We start from the raw sequence: 16,913 nt of genomic DNA on the forward strand, positions 1-16,913 counted from the left end.
ATTAAATTTTTTAAGAAGTTTTTTAAGTAATCGTTATCAGTATGTCCAACTAAATGATTCTTCTTCCGAAAAAAAGCGTATTGAAATAGGTGTTCCGCAAGGATCAGTTCTCGGTCCTATTTTATTATTGATATTTATTTATGATTTACCAAATTGTCTAAATAATTTTTGCTATAGAATAAATGAACTAACGGTAAACCCGAATAATGAAACAGTTTCACTTTTTGCTGATGACACAACAGCCATTAGCATAGCTAAGACAGCGGAGCTGCTGCAGATTTCCATTAAGGAATCAGTTAATAGAATTATAGCATGGCTAAGGGTAAATAAATTAAGGATTAACATGGCTAAGTCTAACTATATTATTTTCTCGCGATCATCAAACTTTTACCCATGGATCAAGGAATTAGATATGCCCAATGGCGTTATAAAACGGACTGCGTCTTTTAAATACCTTGGGATTGTAATACATGAAACTCTATCTTTTAAGAAACCTGTTTCTTTAACAAGCACAATTCGGCAAGAAATCTCTGTATAATGAAGAAACTTCAACATTGTTTTCCAAAGCTTATCCTTGCCATCTTTATTTTTCTTTAATACACATGTATATATTTTATTGTTCGAGTTTTTGACTCTCTACTTTTTCTTTTACCCTAAAACCAATAAGAGCTCTACAAAATCATACAGTAAGAATTTTAGCCGGTATATCTCCACGTATGTCTGTTCGAATAATTTACCCAACGTTAAAAATTTTGCCGGCTGCAGGCCTTCGTGAATTCTATGTATTGCGGTTTATTTTTGGACTGCAGAAGGATGTTCAGCCTCGTTGTTTTAATGATTTATTGTCCATTAGGTCTCCTGTTCATTCTCATGATATAAGGGGTAGCGCGGACTTCTGTGTACCTAGAGGTATATCTTCCCGTTCATGTTTTTCAGTTTTTTATAGAGGTACGCGGAAATGCAATAGTTTGAATAGTAATATTAAGACTATTGGTGACCCCAATATTTTTAGAAAAATCATTAAGGAACTGCTTTTTGCTGAATATGGGTTTTGACTGATTAATTGATTTATTTATTGTGGGCGTTTTGTTGATATGATGTTCCCGGAGGAAAAGTATAATATATGATATTCTTTTGTATTTATTGTTTAGTGTGATGGAATTAGTAGTCTCGGTGGCCAAAGGTTCTTTGTTTTAAGGATTATGTTTTCTCTACCTCCTCCACGGACAAGCTTTGCTTTTTAGGGGAGGCAGCAATAATTTTTTGTTGATACGTTTTATTTCCAATTAATCCTTCTTCTTCTTAGGTCGCGAATTAAACTTTTGACAATATTTTGAATGATCAGCCAAATCACTGAATAACAGTAGTTACGAGAAATAAATTTTAATAATAGTTTTAATATAGAATTTTGGGTGGATGGCCAGAGAGATTAGTGAAATAATGAAGAATGGAAGGAGATCACGCCTAAAGGGTGAGTAGCAATCTTAAACCCAGAGCACATTTTCTCAAAACTAGATATAAAAGTTAAGCAAAAAAAGGAACAAACTCCAGTCACAGTTATAACTGGCTTTGATACGAAGACACGAACGAGACTCGTAGTCACAATTTGGCTTTCTTCAGTAAAAAGGTAAAGTCGAAGGACATATGTATACATAAGGTATGATAATTAGAAGAAAAAGAGAAAATTAAGAAACAGAAAAAAACGAAAAATCAAAGAAATATAAACGTATAGGTATCAAAACAGCCTGAATAAAAAGGAAGATTTGGCCAGTTGGACAGGAAGTTTCTGAAAAAAAAATTCCTTGATCTTTGTTTATTCAAGTTGGTTTTATTTGCCCATTTCGTTTTTTATTTTAATGTTCCTCCTTACTTTCAGTTGAAAAAACTTTGTTTTTTAATTTAATTTCTATTAGAGATGACGTTCTGACGTTCTGTTCCACGAAGCCTTCGTTTGCTTGAACCACCATTCTACTTTCGAACGGAAAGCTTCTTTCACGCTGGTGAGAAAGATAGGGACTAGTTTTTTAATTGGAATTTGACCAAAATCAAAAGAGCCTACATGTGCAACGACTCCCTAACCCTATCACCAAAATATTTTGTTAGCCTAATCAATAGAAGAAATTTGAGATCCAAGAAAAGAGTTCGTTCCCTCGGGTTCTAACAGGTGTGCACACGATATTTTTTCAAGGGGGGGGGGTGAATAACAAAAAATTTCTGTTGATATTTCTGTTGTACATTTCTGTTGAGATAATAAAAGAAGATGTTATATATATATATTTTTTTTAAGTGCTTTTCTTTTTTTTCGGGTTTTTGTCCGGTATGCAGTAATGCATTGGATAGTGTTTTTTAAATGAGAAGTTTGTTTATTTATTTATTGTAACCCGTTTGTAAAAAAAAAATTATCGGTCATAAGATTAATGGAGGAGGGTCGAGGGATGAAATCTTCTATGTTGTGCAAATCCAAGTAGCCACCTTAAAACGAAATAAATTTTATTCCATCTATTACTCATCTATATACTCTTTACTTCTTTACTTCTTTTACTGAATGTAATATCTTTTACTCATCTAGCCTTAGAACAGTCATATCTTAACACAGAGGGATTGAACCTAAATATTTCTTAAATGTCAAATGACATTTTAACAAAACAATTGATAGTTAAATAAACCTATGGGTTCTACCAGACGTGACAAAAGAATTTTTCAGAGGGGGGGGGAGATAAAAAAAATTTCGTTTCATAATTTTCATAAGAATTGCCAAGAAATTTTGAAAAATTTACATTTTTGGGCAGAGCTCAGACCCAACCCCCTCCCCCTGCGTATATTCCTGGGTCCGAAAGTGTTGCTATCTACTTTTATAAGCCGTTTATGTTTTTTTTATCCTTTATTTTATTTTCCGCACTTAGGACTGAAGCAAAAGAATGGCATAACATACAATTCCCAAACTCTAAAAATTCTGTCATCAAACAGTTCGTGGTAACGAACTGTAAGTAAGGAGCGACCCGGCTCAATGGTAACCGAAACTCTAAAAACCGGAATTTTGGTACCAATAGATACATCAAAAGAATCAGATTTTAATTTTGATTTCAAATATATAAATCTCATCAAATTTAATTTTACCCATCAAAAGTTATGCGCCTGAGAAAATTTGGCTGATTTTCGAAAAAAGTGGGAAAGACCTCCTAAAAGTTATAGAACCTTTTATGAAATTCACACCATCATATTCAACATATCAGAGAATCCCACTGTAGAGGTTTCAAGCTCCTATATACAAAAATGTGGAATTTTGCATTTTTTGCCAGAAGAAAGATCACGGGTGCGTTTATTTATTTTATTTTTTTTTTTTTTTTCCCCAGGGGTAATCGTATCGATCCAGTGGTCCTAGAATATCGTAAGAGGGCTCATTTGAACAGAAATTAAAAGTTCTAGTGCCCTTTTTAAGTGACCAAAAAAAATGGAGGGCAACTTGGCCCCCTCCCACGCTCATTTTTTTCTCAAAGTCACCCAATTAAAATTTTGAGATAGCCATTTTGTTTAGCATAGTCGAAAATCTGATAAATATGTCTTTTACGATGACTTAATCCCCACAGTTCCCAGGGGAAGGGCTGCAAGTTATGAACTTTGCCCATTGCTTGCATATTGTATTGGTTATTGGGAAGTATACAGACATTTTCAGGAAGAATTTTTTTTGGTGGGGAGGGGGGCTTGAGGAGGGGGTAACTCTGAATAAGCTTTCCGTGGAGGATGTTTCTTTAGGGTAAGGGACATTTCTATGAAGGGGGCGCTGGATTCCCAAGCATTATTTAAAAAAACGATCAGAAATTAAATTAAAAAAAAACAAGTTTTTTCAACTGAAAGTAAGAAGCAACATTAGAACTTAAAATGAACAGAAATTATTACGTATATGAGGGGTTTCTCCCCCAAGTCAAGACCTCGCTCTTTACGCTACAGTTTTTTTTAGTGCTTTCAAAAAGCTATCTATTCTAATTAAACGGCCTTGGTGATTCAGGGGTGTGTGAATTAAATTTTTTTTTAACTTTTAACGTAAAGAGCGTGGTATTGACTAAGGGGAGAACCCCATAGTATAGTCCTTCTAATGAATTTGCTGGGGCCCCCGTACCAAACAGGTTTTTCTGGTAGGTAAACAGGTCATTACACCTTTGCCAAGAGATTAAACCAGTATTGTCTATAACTTAATTTACGTTGGTTAAACTTCCGATGGTTAAGAAAGCGTAACAGGTAATTAAAGTATGAGAAATGGGATGCTATAATTAGAATGATTTTAAGTTGAAACATTGTGACGTAAAAATAACTCATTTATTTGATTGAGTGTATAGGAATTCCCATGTTGTTTGCTTGCTTGTATTTTGTGTTAAAATAAGTAGTTTTTGTATCTTTTAAAAGAGCTTTAAGGGGTTTGAGAGAATCAGTTGCATAATTCAGTGTTGTTTTTCTGTTCTTGATGTTCATAAAATTATAATAATTGTAGTTAAATAATTATTTATTGTATATTTTAAAAGACATTTAAGAGGTTTGAGAGACTCAGTTGCCTAATTCCGTGTGATTTTTGTTTACTTGATGTTCATTAAAAACGAAATTTTTGTGTTAAATGAGTATTTTTTGTACCTATTAAAATAGCTTTACGGGGTTTGAGAGACTCAGGTTCATAATTCAGTGTGATTTTTATTTAATTGATTGTAATTTAAAAATTACTGATTGTTTTAAATTAGTATTTTTTGTCTCTTTTAATATAGCTAGAATGTGATTGAGATACTCCGTTGCAGGATTCCGTGTGATTTTTCTTTACTTGGTGGTCATTTGTTGTATCTTTTAAAAGAGCTTTACAGGGTTTGAGAGACTCAGTTGCCGGATTCCGTGTGGTTTTTCTTTACTTGATGATCATTAAAAAAGAAATTTTTTTGTTAAATAAGTAGTTTTTGTATCTTTTAAAAGAGCTTTAAGGGGTTTGAGAGACTCAGTTACCTGATTCCGTGTGGTTTTTATTTACTTGGTGGTCATTAAAAACGAAATTTTTTGTGTTAAATAAGTAGTTTTTGCATCTTTTAAAAGAGCTTTACGGGGATTGAGAGACTCAGTTTTACCTTGTCACAGTTACATTTTCTTGATTTTTAAAAGTTCATTTTGAATTTATTTCGTTGAAATGCAAGAGTTGGAATATTTCAGTAGTTTTTGGTTGGGGTTTCCCTTGTCACAGTTACATTTTCTTGATTTTTCAAAGTTCATTTTGAATTTCTTTCGCTGAAATGTAAGAGTTGGAATATTTCAGTAGTGTTTGGTTGTGGTTTACCTTGTCACAATTACATTTTCTTGATTTTTCAAAGTTCATTTTGAATTTCTTTCGTTGAAATGCAAGAGTTGGAATATTTCAGTAGTGTTTGGTTGTGTTTTAGCTTGTCACAGTTACATTTTCTTGATTTTTCAAAGTTCATTTTGAATTTCTTTCGCTGAAATGCAAGAGTTGGAATAGTTCAGTAGTGTTTGGTTGTGGTTTACCTTGTCACAGTTACATTTTCTTGATTTTTCAAAGTTCATTTTGAATTTCTTTCGTTGAAATGCAAGAGTTGGAATATTTCAGTAGTGTTTGGTTGTGGTTTACCTTGTCACAGTTACATTTTCTTGATTTTTCAAAGTTCATTTTGAATTTCTTTCATTGAAATGCACGAGTTGGCAGCTTTGTGTATTGTGTGGGTGTGGATTAACTAGTCACAGTTACATTTTCTTGATTTTTCAAAGTTCATTTTGAATTTCTTTCGCTGAAATGCAAGAGTTGGAATATTTCAGTAGTGTTTGGTTGTGGTTTACCTTGTCACAGTTACATTTTCTTGATTTTTCAAAGTTCATTTTGAATTTCTTTCGTTGAAATGCAAGAGTTTGAATATTTCAGTAGTGTTTGGTTGTGGTTTACCTTGTCACAGTTACATTTTCTTGATTTTTCAAAGTTCATTTTGAATTTCCTTCATTGAAATGCAATAGTTGGAATATTTCACTAGTGTTTAGTTGTGGTTTACCATGTCACAGTTACATTTTCTTGATCCTTCAAAGTTCATTGTGAATTTCTTTCGTTGAAATGCAAGAGTTGGAATATTTCAGCAGTGTTTGGTTGTGGTTTACCTTGTCAAAGCTACATTTTCTTGATTTTTCAAAGTTCATTTTGAATTTCTTTCGTTGAAATGCAAGAGTTGGAATATTTCAGTAGTGTTTGGTTGTGGTTTACCTTGTCAAAGTTACATTTTCTTGATTTTTCAAAGTTAATTTGAATTTCTTTCGCTGAAATGCAAGAGTTAGAATATTTCAGTAGTGTTTGGCTGTGTTTTACCTTGTCACAGTTACATTTTCTTGATTTTTCAAAGTTCATTTTGGGTTTGTTTCATTGAAATTCAAGAGTTGGAATATTTCAGTAATGTTTGGTTGTGGTTTACCTTGTCACAATTACATTTTCTTGATTTTTCAAAGTTCATTTTGAATTTTCTTTCGTTGAAATGCAAGAGTTGGAATATTTCAGTAGTGTTTGGTTGTGGTTTACCTTGTCACAGTTACATTTTATTGATTTTTAAAAGTTCATTTTTAATTTGTTTAAATTAAATTAAAGAGTTGTAATATTTAAGTAGTTTTTGGTTGTGGTTTACCTTGTCACAGTTACATTTTCTTGATTTTTTAAAAGTTCATTTTGAATTTCTTTCGATGAAATGCAAGAGTTGGAATAGTTCTGTAGTGTTTGTTAGTGGTTTACCTTGTCACAGTTAAATTTTCTTGATTTTTCAAAGTTCATTTTGAATTTCTTTCGTTGAAATGCAAGAGTTGGAATATTTCAGTAGTGTTTGGTTGTGGTTTACCTTGTCACAGTTACATTTTCTTGATTTTTCAAAGTTCATTTTGAATTTCTTTCGCTGAAATGCAAGAGTTGGAATACTTCAGTAGTGTTTGGTTGTGGTTTACATTGTCACAGTTACATTTTCTTGATTTTTAAAAGTTCATTTTGAATTTCAGTAGATGTATTGGGAGTTTTACCATTTCACAGTTAAATTTTATTGATATTTAAATTTTCATATTTAATTTCTTTCGCTGAAATGCAAGAGTTGGAATATTTCAGTAGTGTTTGGTTGTGGTTTACCTTGTCACAGTTACATTTTCTTGATTTTTCAAAGTTCATTTTGAATTTCTTTCGCTGAAATGCAAGAGTTGGAATATTTCAGTAGTGTTTGGTTGTGGTTTACCTTGTCACAGTTACATTTTCTTGATTTTTCAAAGTTCATTTTGAATTTCTTTCGTTGAAATGCAAGAGTTGGAATATTTCAGTAGTGTTTGGTTGTGGTTTACCTTGTCACAGTTACATTTTCTTGATTTTTCAAAGTTCATTTTGAATTTCTTTCGCTGAAATGCAAGAGTTGTAATACTTCAGTGTCACAGTTACATTTTCTTGATTTTTCAAATTTCATTTTGAATTTATTTCGTTGAAATGCAAGAGTTGGAATATTTCAGTAGTGTTTGGTTGTGGTTTACCTTGTCACAGTTACATTTTCTTGATTTTTCAAAGTTCATTTTGAATTTCTTTCGTTGAAATGCAAGAGTTGGAATATTTCAGTAGTGTTTGGTTGTGGTTTACCTTGTCACAGTTACATTTTCTTGATTTTTCAAAGTTCATTTTGAATTTCTTTCGTTGAAATGCAAGAGTTGGAATATTTCAGTAGTGTTTGGTTATGGTTTACATTGTCACAGTTACATTTTCTTGATTTTTCAAAGTTCATTTTGAATTTCTTTCGTTGAAATGCAAGAGTTGGAATATTTCAGTAGTGTTTGGTTGTGGTTTACCTTGAGAGATATCCAAAAAGTTGGGTTGACCTAGGTTCACTTAGAGTGGCGCGCCACTCTAAGTGAACCTAGGTCAACCCAACTTTTTGGATATCTCTCTCACTATGACTCTGTTTGTGTGTCGTGTCTTTGCGTGTCTCGTTTCTATGTGTGTGTGTCATCTATGTGGGTGTGTTGTCTAAAAAAACCAGTCTGGTTGAAAATGTTGAGTTTTCGTACTGCTCACTTTTTTTGCAATGTGTAGGAACCAGCGGGGAATCCCCGCTCGTTTGGAAAGGTGCCAAGGAAAGGCATGCAAATAGCATGTAGTTTAAAAACGTGTTTAATCACGTTTCTTGAATGATTCAAAATGAACTTAGAAAAATCAAGAAAATGTAACTGTGACAGGGTAAACCACAAGCAAAAACTACTGAAATATTCCAACTCTTGCATTTCAACGAAAGAAATTCAAAATGAACTTTGAAAAATCAAGGAAATGTAGCTGTGACACGGAAAACCACATCCAAACACTAATGAAATATTCCAACTCTTGCATTTCAACGAAAAAAAATTCAAAATAAACTTCGAAAAATCAAGAAAATGTAATACTGACAAGTTAATCCACAACCAAACACTACTGAAATATTCAAACTCTTGCATTTCAACGAAAAAAATTCAAAATGAACTTTGAAAAATCAAGAAAATGTAACTGTGACAATTTAAAACATAACAAAACAATACTTAAATAGTAAACCTCGTTAATTTAATCTAATCACAATAAAAATTACCTTTGAATTATCAAGATACTTTAACGTTGACAATGTAAACCATAAGCAAACACTACTGTAATATTCCAACTCTTGCATTTCAACGACAGAAATACCAAATAAACTTTGAAAAATCATGAAAATGTAACTGTGACAAGGTAAACCACGACAAAACACTACTGAAATATTCCAACTCTTGCAATTCAATGAAAGAAATTCAAAATGAACTTTGAAAAATGAAGAAAATGTAAGTGTGACAAGGTAAACCACAACCAAACACTATTGAAATATTCCAACTCTTACATTTCAACGAAGGAAATTCAAAATTAACTTTGAAAAATCATGAAAATGTAACTGTGACAAGGTAAACCATAACCAAACACTACTGAAATATTCCAACTCTTTCATTTCAACAAAGGCAATTCAAAAAGAACTTTGAAAAATCATGAAAATGTAATTGTGACATGGTAAACCACAACCAAACACTACTGAAATATTCAAACTCTTGCATTTCAAAGAAACAAATTCAAAATTAAAATTTAAAAATCAAGAAAATTTAAATGTTACACTGAAATATTCCAACTCTCGCATTTCAGCGAAATAAATTCAAAATGAACTTTTGAAAAATCAAGAAAATGTAACTGTGACAAGGTAAACCACAACCAAACACAAATGAAATATTCCAACTCTTGCATTTCAGCGAAAGAAATTCAAAATGAACTTTTAAAAATCAAGAAAATGTAACTTTGACAAGGTAAACCACAACCAAACACTACTGAAATATTCCAACTCTAGCAATTAAGAGAATGAATATAAATATTAACTATGAAAAATCAAGATAATGTAAATGTGACAAGGTAAACCACAACCAAACACTACTGAAGTATTCCAACTATTGCATTTCAGCGAAAGAAATTCAAAACGAACTTTGAAAAATCAAGAAAATGTAAGTGTGACAAGGTAAACCACAACCAAACTCTACTGAAATTCAAAATGAACTTTGAAAAATCAATACATTGTAACTGTGACAATGTAAACCCACAACCAAACACTACTGAAATATTCCAACTCTTGCATTTCAGCGACAGAAACTCAAAATGAACTTTGAAAAATCAAGAACATGTAACAGTGACACGGTAAACCACAACCAAACACTACTGAAATATTCCAACTCTTGCATTTCAACGAAAGAAATTCAAAATGAACTTTGAAAAATCAAGAAAATGTAACTGTGACAAGGTAAACCACTACCAAACAGTACTGAACTATTCCAACTCTTGCATTTCAGCGAAAGAAATTCAAAATGAACTTTGAAAAAATCAAGAAAATGTAACTGTGACAAGGTAAACCACAACCAAACACTACTGAAATATTCCAACTCTTCCATTTCAACAAAAGAAATTCAAAATGAACTTTGAAAAATCAAGAAAATGTAACTGTGACAAGGTAAACCACAACCAAACACTACTGAAATATTCCAACTCTTGCATTTCAACGAAAGAAAATTCAAAATCAAATTTGAAAAATCAAGAAAATGTAATTGTGACAAGGTAAACCACAACCAAACATTACTGAAATATTCCAACTCTTGCATTTCAGCAAAAGAAATTCAAAATGAACTTTGAAAAATCAAGAAAATGTAACTGTTACAATGTAAAGCACAAAAAAACCATACGGAAATAGTCCAAATAATGAATTTAAAAGAAATTAATTCAAAATGAACATTGAAAAATCAAGAAAATGTAACTTTTAAATTCTAATACCCAACCAAACACCACTCAAATAGTCCAACTCTTGCATTTCAGCGATAGAAATTAAAAATAAACTTTGAAAAATCAAGAAAATGTAACTGTGACAAGGTAAACCACAACCAAACACTACTGAAATATTCCAACTCTTGCATTTCAACGAAAGAAATTCAAAATGAACTTTGAAAAATCAAGAAAATGTCATTCTTAAAATCATTCTAATTATAGCATCCCATTTCTCATACTTTAATTACCTGTTACGCTTTCTTAACCATCGGAAGTTTAACCAACGTAAATTAAGTTATAGACAATACTGGTTTAATCTCTTGGCAAAGGTGTAATGACCTGTTTACCTACCAGAAAAACCTGTTTGGTACGGGGGCCCCAGCAAATTCATTAGAAGGACTATACTCCCCATCATATACGTAATAAAATATACGTAATAAAAAAAACAATAAAAAAAAAACAAGCGATCCTGCTCAATATTAAGCAAAAATTTTAAAAACGGAACTTTGATGTCAATAAATGTATAAAAAGAAGGTGTTTATAATACTGATTCAAAATGCATAAATTTTGTTAAGCTTAGTATTACTCATCAAAGGCTACGAGCCTGAGAAACTTTACCTGATTTTTTAAAGAGGAGGGAAACATCCCCTAAAAGTGAAAAAATTTTTAATGAAAATCACTGTCAGATTCAGCGTATCAGAAAACCCTATAACATAGGTTTCAAATCTCCAACTTTGTATTTTTTTCCAGACAGAAAAATATACGACTATAGAAGTTCGTTACGTAAGTTAATTTATAAATTACGTCAGAACCAAATTTAGAGACAGCCATTTAGCAAAAGAAAAGTAAATTTTTATGAAAATTTTGTTTACTTATTCAATGCCGGCGAGCCAAAATAAAAGCTGCATTAACTAACAAATGATCAGAACTTAAATAAAAAAAAACAAGTTTTTTAAACTGAAAGTAAGGAGCGACATTAAAACTTAAAACGAACAGAAATTATTCCGTATATGAAAGGGGCTGTCCACTCCTCAACGCCTCGCTCTTTACGCTAAAGTTTGATTCTGTCTCACAACTTTATTTTTTAAAACAATAAAAAACTTTAGCGTAAAGAGCGAGGCGTTGAGGAGTGGACAGCCCCTTTCATATACGGACCAATTTCTGTTCGTTTTAAGTTTTAATGTCGCTCCTTACTTTCAGTTTAAAAAACTAGTTTTTTTTAATTTAATTCTTAAAGAAAGGGAAACTCACCCACGGGCGCCGATAAGGGGGGGGCAAGGGGGACGTCAGCCCCCCCTCCTGGCTGAATGACGTTGTCATATATTTATATTAATTTAAAAAACTTTTTCCACAAAATAAGTTTTCAAAGAAAATTAAAGAGCTCTATTAAGCCAAAACTGGGCAGAAATAAAGTCAAATAATATTCCTAGCGTAAAACTACCACAAGCCACTATCAACAATTAAATGAAGTTTAAAGCTATCAGATATTATAATACATAACCGAGTTAAACTAAAAACAAAGAAACATTGGCATTAGTAAGGCTAACAACCCCCATGCCTTGTCAAGACCAGAACATAGCTTGGGCTTTACTGAAAAAAAAGACCGTGGATTGTCAGTTTAATATACCATACTGATATTTATTCCTTAAAATAAAAAAGGGTAAACAAAAGTGAGCAAAAAAAAGTTTTTTACTTATTTAAACAAAAAAGGTGATTACATTAAACAATTTTTTGTTTTCAGTAAAGCGCAAATTACGTTCTGGTCTTGAGAAGGCATGGGGGTTATCAGTGGTACTTATGTTAATTTTTGCTGGTTTCGAGTTTGACTCGGCTATTTCTTCTAATTTCTGTTCATTTTGAGTTTCATTTATTTATTGATAGTGATTTGTGGTAGTTTTACGCTTGGATGATTACTTGACTTCATTTCTGCATATTTTTGGCTTATTGGAGCTCTTTAGTTTTCTTTGAAAAACTTGTTTTGTGGAAAACGTTTTTTTAGATGAATTTCTGTTCGTTTTTTATTGACAGTCATTTTCATGAAAAATTTTTTTTTTCATAACTTTTCGGTTTTGGTTTTTATATAAGAACCTATAGTTTGGCATAATTGTGGGGATTTTGCATGCCCAATATCCCTAAAGAAATAGTTGCTGGACCGTTCTACTATGCTGAACAAAATAGTTGTTTCAAAATTCTGCATAGATATGTTTGGAAAATAAATTCGCTTGAGATGTGGCCTGATTGCCCTTTAATCTCTTTTTAGTCTTAGAAAGGACCCTAGAACTTTTAATTTTGAATCAAATTAACTTTTTTAAATGTTTCAATGATATTTCTAGCTATTATAGAGTGGTGCTGCCTATGATATTTTTTTTTTTGAAAACCTGCATGTATACAGTTTTTTCGTTTAATTGGAACACCCCCTAAACACTTCCTAGAAGTTTCACCTTAATTCTCTTGGTGACATTAGTTACAGTAATTGTAGTTGTAGTGCTAAAAGTATACACATAGTGCCTTCTGGTTAGTTCAAAATCCCCCACTACTTACTCTTAAAGATCTAACTTAATAATATAAGTTGTTCTTGAGATATTGCTTTGTCGCCTTTTTGAAAGTCCACATGCTCATAGTTTGTATTGATCTAGTTCAACATCCGGCTAAATATGTCTCATGTTTGTTTAGTGAAGACGTTGTTATATTCTTTTTGGACTATTGGCTACAAAATGGTTATCTCACAATTTCGATCGAATGTGTTTGGGGAAAACAGTATATCAGGGGGGGGGCTATTTTCTCCCCATCAAGCTTGACTCTTAAAATGGAACTAGAACTAAGCATTTCAAGTACAATGATTCTCCTGTAAAGTTGACAAGACCACCTCTTCCTAAAAACCTTACATCCCCCCGGAGCTTAACTTAAAACCCTTACCCCCATACTCTGGGGGATTGTGTCATCCCCAAAGACCATGTTAGGAGATCTTTGGACTATTTTTCAACAAATGGCTGTCTTAAAAATTCTATCGGATGCATTTGAGGAAAATATGACGTGGTGTTGGGAAATAGCTGCCCTCCGATAAATTTGACTCTTCAAAATGGCTCTTTGACTTCCAATTTCCAATCCAATGAGCCCCCTCCTAAGTTTATACGACCACCGTTTCCATAAAAACCTTAAATGCCCTCGGGGCATACCTTACAACCCTTGCTGTGAGGCCTGTGAGGGGGTTCTCATCCTCAAAGACATAATTCCTGGGCTTTTAAACTACGTCAAACAAAATAACTATCTCGAAATTTTGACTGGAAGTGTTTGGGGAAATGATGGGCCGTGGGAGGGGGGATGGTTACCCTCCAATCACTTTTGACTATTACAGAGGGCACTAGCCCTCTCAATTAACAACCGACTGAACCGATGACGCATCTGATAGAAATTAAAATTTCTATCAGATGCGTTTTGGAAAAATGCAACGTGTGTGTGTGTGGGGGGGGGGGGGTTATTTGCCTTCTGATCACTTTGACTCTTAAAAAAGCACTATAACTAACACCATAACTTAAAAAAGAACTAGGCCTGGTTGCCCTCCATAAGCTCTTTTTGAAGTTCCTATGACATTTCTTTCTGTAAAAAGCGTCCTGGTCTAAAAAACAAAACAATATATTGGGCCCACATTGCTCTTTACTTAGGCAGCGCTATCACGCTGCTTATGATATTTTGTCTTGAAATTTCAATCATATTGTACTAGAAGTGCCGATTAGACCAGGTAAGCCCTCCCCTAAAATTCAGCCTATGGGCGCCCAAGAGCTCACCTTTTATTGCTTTCTAAGTAGTGATATTAGAAAGCTCACTCACAGCATGAGAATCAACTTTTGAGCTAAGAGAGCTAGAATTCTGTTTTCTTTTTCAGCTCTGATGATAAATGTTTGAAGAGCAAACAAAAGTGTATGGCATTAGCTGTTTTGTCTCACGGTTTGGGGATTCAGTTGAAACTTACAATAAAAGCACGATTTTTGGCAGGGGAAGGTAGTGGTACTTCCAGTTTACTGTTTGAAGGAAGGGGGAACATATTTGTATTGGGCTACTCATGAATGAATATATGTTACCTTTATATTTCCCATTTTTATACCTATCGTTCGACAGGTTTATTGGCTTGTTTAACATAAAATGCGAAAAATACTTACTGAGGCCGAAGCACGCAGGCAGGTTGGTGATGCACAAATATCTGGGGGCTCTTGGATCACTTCTTTGGGCCACAAGACCACTAATGCAATGATACCACTCAGTAACAACAGTACAAAACAGAAAAGGACAAACACTATGAACAATCCCCTTTTAGATACTCCAAGTACTCGGCATAGTTTATCAAAGTGTTTACTTTTTCTCTTCTCCGGTTTTGCCACAAAAGATTGCGATGAATATTTTCCGCTTTTTTGTCTAGGAATTATAGCTGGAGGTTTTTGGTCCGAAGAAAAGCCAATACATGGCTCCAGTTCACCATTCGAGCCCCCATTTTCCCGAGGCTTCATATCAAGCTCCAAACTTTCCATTATTTCCTTGACTTTTGTTTATTTTCTCATACCTGGGGATCTCTATTCTCTTTCCAGGCGATTGTCTGAAAAACAAATAAATCGTAAAGCGAAGAGCATCGCATATGTCAGAGGTAAGATAAAATACCAGGAAGTACTTAGCTACACAAAACTGTCTATAAAAGAGTTCCAAATTAGTCCTAGTTAATAGATTAAATAAACAAAATAGGACAAACGGCATTTAAGTAGTGCGACAGTTTTTTGTTGTATATTGGGATCAAAATTCATGAAAACTTATAAGGTTGGAACTGAAAACAGTATCAAAAGTTAAATTACCAACACCATACAGCGTTTCGCAATTATGCTCCTTCAGCTACCCTAAATCGCTGCATACGCGATTTTCGAAATTTTAAGTTGGATTCTTAATAACATAAAGATTATTTTTGTTTTTTTGAAACCAAAAATTCAAGGACAAAATTTGGAAATCTTTACGTAGAACCATGAATGCTATAGAAAACCTATTAAAGGTTTGATTAAAATTCAAAACTTTTGGCACATTCAGCCAATTTGAATAACATTCCGCCAATAGGCACAAGTCGTATAGTTTCTAATAGATGACGTAAGATCTACTGTAACTTTATAATGTTTATTGATAGTCATATTTTGAGTAGACTCCTTTGCAACATTATATGACCTATACGTTTTTTGGGCACAGATCCTCCCTCCCACCCCTAATAGAGCCGCATATACCCATAGGCTATATAAAAAAGTTCTGAATAAAATACTATAATATCAAAATTCTTACTTTGTTATAAGGCGAATGTTTATGAACTAATTATATTTGTAGGATTTCTTCCAATCCATGTTTTCAATAATTTTCTGATGTTTTGAACCCAAGAAATTCTTGAATATTGAAACTGCGTGGTTAGTAAGAAAATCGAGAGAGGGAAACAGTAATACAGAAAATACAGAACCAGACAATAATAAACAATTTATTTTAGATAGTTCGAAAATATGTATGACAAACCGTGGTGACCCAGTGGTGACCCAGAAATTACAAATAATAAGAATTTTCTGTAGGCCTGCAATATAAAGTAAGAAATTTATTATTATAAGGTTTTCTTCAAATCTGCATGTAGCCTAGGGCCAGATCGGACTCTGTTAAGGGGACAGGCACAATTATCACGGTAACAACCTTTATATTTGTAAACAGTGTTGAGTAGGTATCGAAACACAGTACAGTACTGTCATAATTGTGTTTCCTTCAAACTGGAAATGAATTCCTTCAAGCTGCACGACTATTACTTTTTAAGTTGTTATAAATACTAAATCAGGCCTTGCCTCATTTATTGATGACAAGTAGATGCTAGATTCAGGCATCTGATATTTTGAAAATAGTAATAATATTCTAGAGATTTGAAAATATATTTTTCTTTTTTTTAATGTAAGCTTTTGGATTAAGATTTATCTAAGACCTACGGATTTAATAAGACCCTTTCTCAGAACCCCATCCTTACCATGTATGAACACCAATTTTTTATGCTTCTTTTTCAAAATGACAAAAAACGTTCTACCTCAAAAATGGTTTTCCAGTTTATACCTTTAAAACTCCATAATAATTCTTTGTCTCTAACAGATTGCTGACTTACTGATTTCCCTTCAGTCTTAAAATTGTGTTATCTCAATATCTCAGTCAGGTTTCTGTAACGCAATACTTTGATTAGAGCAATTGATTATAAATTTGCAAACGTTATCGCAGGGCAAGGAATAAACCAAGACAATTTCGGGATCAAGTTAGCAGATAAGAAATATGATAGTATCCAGTAAACATTTACTTTTCATGGTAAGTAAACAAGGGTCTTTTCCCTGTCGCTAGATATATAATAAATGTGACATGTATTTATAAGAGAGTTAAAAAATCATGCTGCAGCTTCAACTGCTGCTACATTCGTTGCCTACAAACAAACGTTTGTTGCCTAGCGGCGTGTAAGATTGGGAGGGAAAGTAAAATTTTGAGCTTTTAATGCTATTTTTCATACAGTTTATAACTTTTCCACATTATTCATATATTCTTTTGGCCTTTT

At 32.9% G+C, this 16,913-nt stretch overlaps 1 protein-coding gene across 1 annotated transcript in view; it reads right to left on the reverse strand.

Annotated features, from left to right (window-relative positions):
- LOC148940046 (endothelin-converting enzyme 1-like) overlaps positions 1 to 16,476 on the reverse strand; it is a 259,409-nt gene extending 242,933 nt beyond the window's left edge. The window contains exons 1-2 of the mRNA XM_089106057.1: positions 16,404 to 16,476; positions 14,485 to 14,915 (exon numbers count right to left, since the gene is read on the reverse strand). Coding sequence (XP_088962183.1) covers positions 14,485 to 14,850 — 366 coding nt within the window. The 5' untranslated portion in view covers positions 14,851 to 14,915; positions 16,404 to 16,476. The remainder of the gene's footprint in view (positions 1 to 14,484; positions 14,916 to 16,403) is intronic.
- Positions 16,477 to 16,913: the final 437 nt, after the last annotated feature.

Source organism: Artemia sp. Qi Xiang Cuo, chromosome 20 (assembly GCF_049724085.1).
Source record: "Artemia sp. Qi Xiang Cuo chromosome 20, ASM4972408v1, whole genome shotgun sequence".
Classification (NCBI taxonomy): Eukaryota; Metazoa; Arthropoda; class Branchiopoda; order Anostraca; family Artemiidae; genus Artemia; species Artemia sp. Qi Xiang Cuo.